The sequence below is a fragment of the Papaver somniferum genome, unplaced genomic scaffold (genome assembly GCF_003573695.1).
Source record: "Papaver somniferum cultivar HN1 unplaced genomic scaffold, ASM357369v1 unplaced-scaffold_117, whole genome shotgun sequence".
NCBI classification, from domain to species: Eukaryota; Viridiplantae; Streptophyta; class Magnoliopsida; order Ranunculales; family Papaveraceae; genus Papaver; species Papaver somniferum.
In genome coordinates, this window is record NW_020620714.1 from 9,755,786 (window position 1) to 9,759,671 (window position 3,886).

Sequence of the window (3,886 nt, forward strand, 5' to 3'; positions counted from 1 at the left end):
CGAGGTGGTATATGTGGGAAGCAAACTCCTAATGTTGTTACACTTTTTTTTTTTTAATATCAGGGTACACATCGAGAGACTCTGGAAATCAACACAAAAATTCAACGAAAATTGGAAACCATTAGATTAACATTCCGTAGATTTTGCTTAACTTTATTATTGAAGAAGATGAACAATTGTTCTTAAATAATTGGATTCTTAACTAGGATGTGAATCATGTACATAAAATCAAATGAGATTATTAAGAATGCTTGCTCTCTCGCTCAATAGAAAATGTTCAACAAAAAAATCTCTACTCTTTTTTGAATCTGAATTTCTCAAGTGAACTTATAAAATCAAGGATCACATTTATTTTATTTGTTTTCCTTAAAAATAAATTTTAATTATAAGGATGATTCACTGATTTAAACGATGTTTTGTGATGGAAATAAAATAAAATTTCGGTTTTAACAGGAAGAAAAGGGTTGGATTTGTAACTGGAAGTTATGAATAAAACAGATGCACGGGGAAAACGAGACAAGAACATAAAAAACCGAAAGGATAGCAATTTATATGGGGTAGTATTCAAAAAATGAGATGTCAACTTTCTATATCGGGCTCCATGTTGATGCCACCTCATGTTGGGTGCATTGGGTTCACTAATTTTGGGTTGCAATATATCATATGCAATGCGATTGTGAGGTCCCACCAGAAATGCCCACTAAATTTGGGGCTGACAGGCTGAATATCATAGATCATAGACTATTTTTTGATAATAGTCAAAAATAGTCAATGGGTTGATTTAACCTTATAGTTAGATAATGATTTGTCTGTCAATAATAAATGAACACCAAATTTGAGAATCTATTATCTCACAGCAATTAAGTTTTCTTTCTCATTTATATATAAACCTCGGAAGAAAAAAAGAAACAGAAAAACATCAATTTGTTTCCTTTCCTTGTTGCTTCCTTTCTCCCCTGCCAAACACTTACGGTTCCTGCTGCTGCTTAGTTGGGGGTACACGGAGAGAGAGAGATGTTGAAACCGAAAGGTTATCGTATGTGTACAGTTCCTGGCACAGTCGGTTCAGACAGAGGAGGATTATTTTATGGACATTCATATTCAGATGACTACTTTTTTTTGGTATTCTACCAAGTATTTGCTTGCAAATTAGCGTACTTTCTCTTTTACCCCATTTCATACATATGGCATTGTCACGGTTCCATCAACCCTTACTTGCTTCTCAAATACTGGTAAGGCTTGTTTATTATGCTTTAAATATTTTCTCGAGTACGTATGTTTTTATTTTTATGATTATTGATGGCTTGGTTATACATGTATAGGGAGGTATACTTGTTAGCCCATGGGTTCTTAGCTTTCGGTGGTTAAAATTGTCACATGGCAGGACTGTAGGAATTAGTTATTTCATATTCCCTCGAAATGGATTTCAAGTAGTAGACATGCTTGCTCATTTCAGTTCCATGTTTTTTATATTTAAAGTTGGAGTTCAAATGGATCCCAAAATATTAAAGAGAGCTGGGTGGCGACCATGCATCATCTGATTCTTTTGTATGGTTTGCTCTTATGTAGCTGGACTTTAAATAATGTACCGGGACTAAGGACATATAATAGGTACCCTGATAAAGTAGTAGATCTATTCGGCATGATTTCCTTCCCTGTTATCGTCTATGTGCTCGATGATCTTAAAATTCTTAACTCCGAGCTAGGTAATTCAGCGATTCATATATCAATGGTTGCTGATTTTCTTCATCTGGGTTTAAAATTCGGGAGCCTTTTCCACCAAATGACCAGAAGTGGAAACCTAACATATGCGCTACCTGCAGTGTTAATTTTATTAGGGACGGTGATTTATGTATTTTTTATTGTGCGGCCGGCAGCGTTATGGATTGTAAAAAATACACCTGAAGGGAGACCTGTAGATGATATTTACATTACCTGGATAATGATTTCAGTTCTGCTGTGTGGATTAGCTAGTGAATATTGTGGATTGAATTGTACAGTTGGGGTTTTCTTACTAGGTTTGGCTATACCTGATGGTCCACCTTTAGGATCAGCTCTAGTTAAGAAGCTACGCATTGTTTCTGTATTTTTCATGCCTCTGCATATGGGTATCGTTGGATATAAGACGAACATTCACTTAGTTGATTTCGTATATCTATGGCGTGTTTTACTGATCATCCTCGGTAGTATCCTTGGAAAGTTTATCGGGCTTTTCATCCCAGCTGTGCTTCTTGGAGTCCCTCCGCGAGATAGTTTCTTGCTTGTACTTATTATGAATCTTAAAGGCATTGTCGAGGTTTCCACACTTAACACCTGGTTAGACTCAGTAAATACTGAAGTGCGTCTTCAAACACAGTTTTTTTTCGTTATTGCAGAATATGTTATAGCATCTTACCAAGTAATTTGAATACTCCATTAACATCTTTTGTTATTTACTCTGCAGGAAATATTTACTTCATCAAATACAATCATGGTTCTCGCACTTGTAGTGCTAGTAGCTGTTATTACACCCGCGGTGAAATACTTGTATGACCCTTCATCGAAATACTTAACCTACAAAGGAGGGTCAATTTTGCATTCGAATGAAAACAACTCAGATTTTAGAGTACTTGTTTGTGTCCACACCATAGATGATGTTCCCGCCATCATGAGAATCATTGAAGCCTCCAATCCTACCAAACTCCACCCACTCACCATTTACCTCCTCCATCTCATTGAGCTTGTTGGTCGTGCTTCTCCTCTCCTTATATCTCACACATTGGATGAACTTGCTTCCACATCAAACCCTACCATATCGGAAAGGATAATCAATGTTTTCAAAAAATTCCAAAACCGATACAAGAACCTTGTTACGGTTCATGCCTTTACCACTATCTCTCCGTATGCTTCAATGCACAACGATATATGCACCATGTCAGTCGACAAGGGGGCTGCTCTCGTTATCTTCCCTTTCTGCAGGCAAGATGCAATAAGCCTGAGGGATGATCTGGCCAGACCAAATATTTCCAATCGTGCAATGAAAACCCTTCTTCAAAATCTGTTGCGGAACACCCCATGCTCAGTCGGGATCTTAATGGATGGTAGTAATCTCCAAACAAAATCTACTTGCTTCTTGCCCGACACGCCTTACCACGTGATTATACTCTTTTTTGGTGGCCCAGATGATCGAGAAGCATTGGCTTTTTGCAATGAATATGATTCATCATCCGTACGTCTTTGTTACCCTTGTTAGGTTTTATGGTCCTGCAAGTCTATCATCCGACGGAGTTATTGACTATTACAATGAATCTGTTAGCATTGATATTGAGAGGCACACGTTTCTTGATGATGAATTAGTAGACCATTTCAGGGTTAACACCATGCATGATGAAACATTGGTATACAAAAAAGTAGAGGTAAAAGATGGTGCAGAAACAATATGGGCAGTCCGGTCACTTCACCAAGATTTTGATCTGGTGCTCGTTGGAAGACAACAAATAGCTGATTCAAAAATAATTTCAGGATTAGATGCAAATTGGGAAGAATGTGGAGAGCTAGGAGTTATCGGAGACTTGGTAACATCTCCTGATTATGGTGCTGAGGGTTCAATCTTAATAATTCACCGACTGCAAGATATTAGTTAATCATGGGAACATAATGGTACACGCTTACTGATCTCCAATTTTCAGATTCCACATATTCAAATGTTCTACTTATGGGGTGACAAGAGTAGTGATTGGATCTACACATGAATCCAAGTCCAAGGATCAAGACTTAGAGCATCTGAGACTTTACATAAATCAATTCATTGTTCAATTCTATGGTCATCTGACACTATCCATGAATCAACTCATCTCAACAAACAAAGCGGGTTGACAAAACCGGGCCTGTTACTGAACTTTTTGTT

At 37.4% G+C, this 3,886-nt stretch overlaps 1 protein-coding gene across 1 annotated transcript; it reads left to right on the forward strand.

The window, feature by feature from the left end:
• The first annotated feature begins 1,184 nt into the window (after positions 1-1,184).
• On the forward strand, positions 1,185-3,623 carry LOC113329822 (cation/H(+) antiporter 15-like). The gene is made up of 5 exons (XM_026576647.1): positions 1,185-1,232; positions 1,323-1,462; positions 1,570-2,338; positions 2,444-3,061; positions 3,162-3,623. The coding sequence occupies exons 1-5, from the start codon at positions 1,185-1,187 to the stop codon at positions 3,621-3,623; spliced, it is 2,037 nt and encodes a 678-aa protein (XP_026432432.1).
• The last annotated feature ends 263 nt before the right edge of the window (positions 3,624-3,886 follow it).

Bases quoted from the DNA above. Each gene is read 5' to 3' on its own strand.
- LOC113329822 (XM_026576647.1), top strand. From the start codon at position 1,185: ATGGCATTGTCACGGTTCCATCAACCCTTACTTGCTTCTCAAATACTG. The intron at 1,463-1,569 runs GTTTTTTATATT...GCTCTTATGTAG, and splicing joins CTTGCTCATTTCAGTTCCAT to CTGGACTTTAAATAATGTAC. The intron at 3,062-3,161 runs GTCGGGATCTTA...TTGGTGGCCCAG, and splicing joins TGCGGAACACCCCATGCTCA to ATGATCGAGAAGCATTGGCT.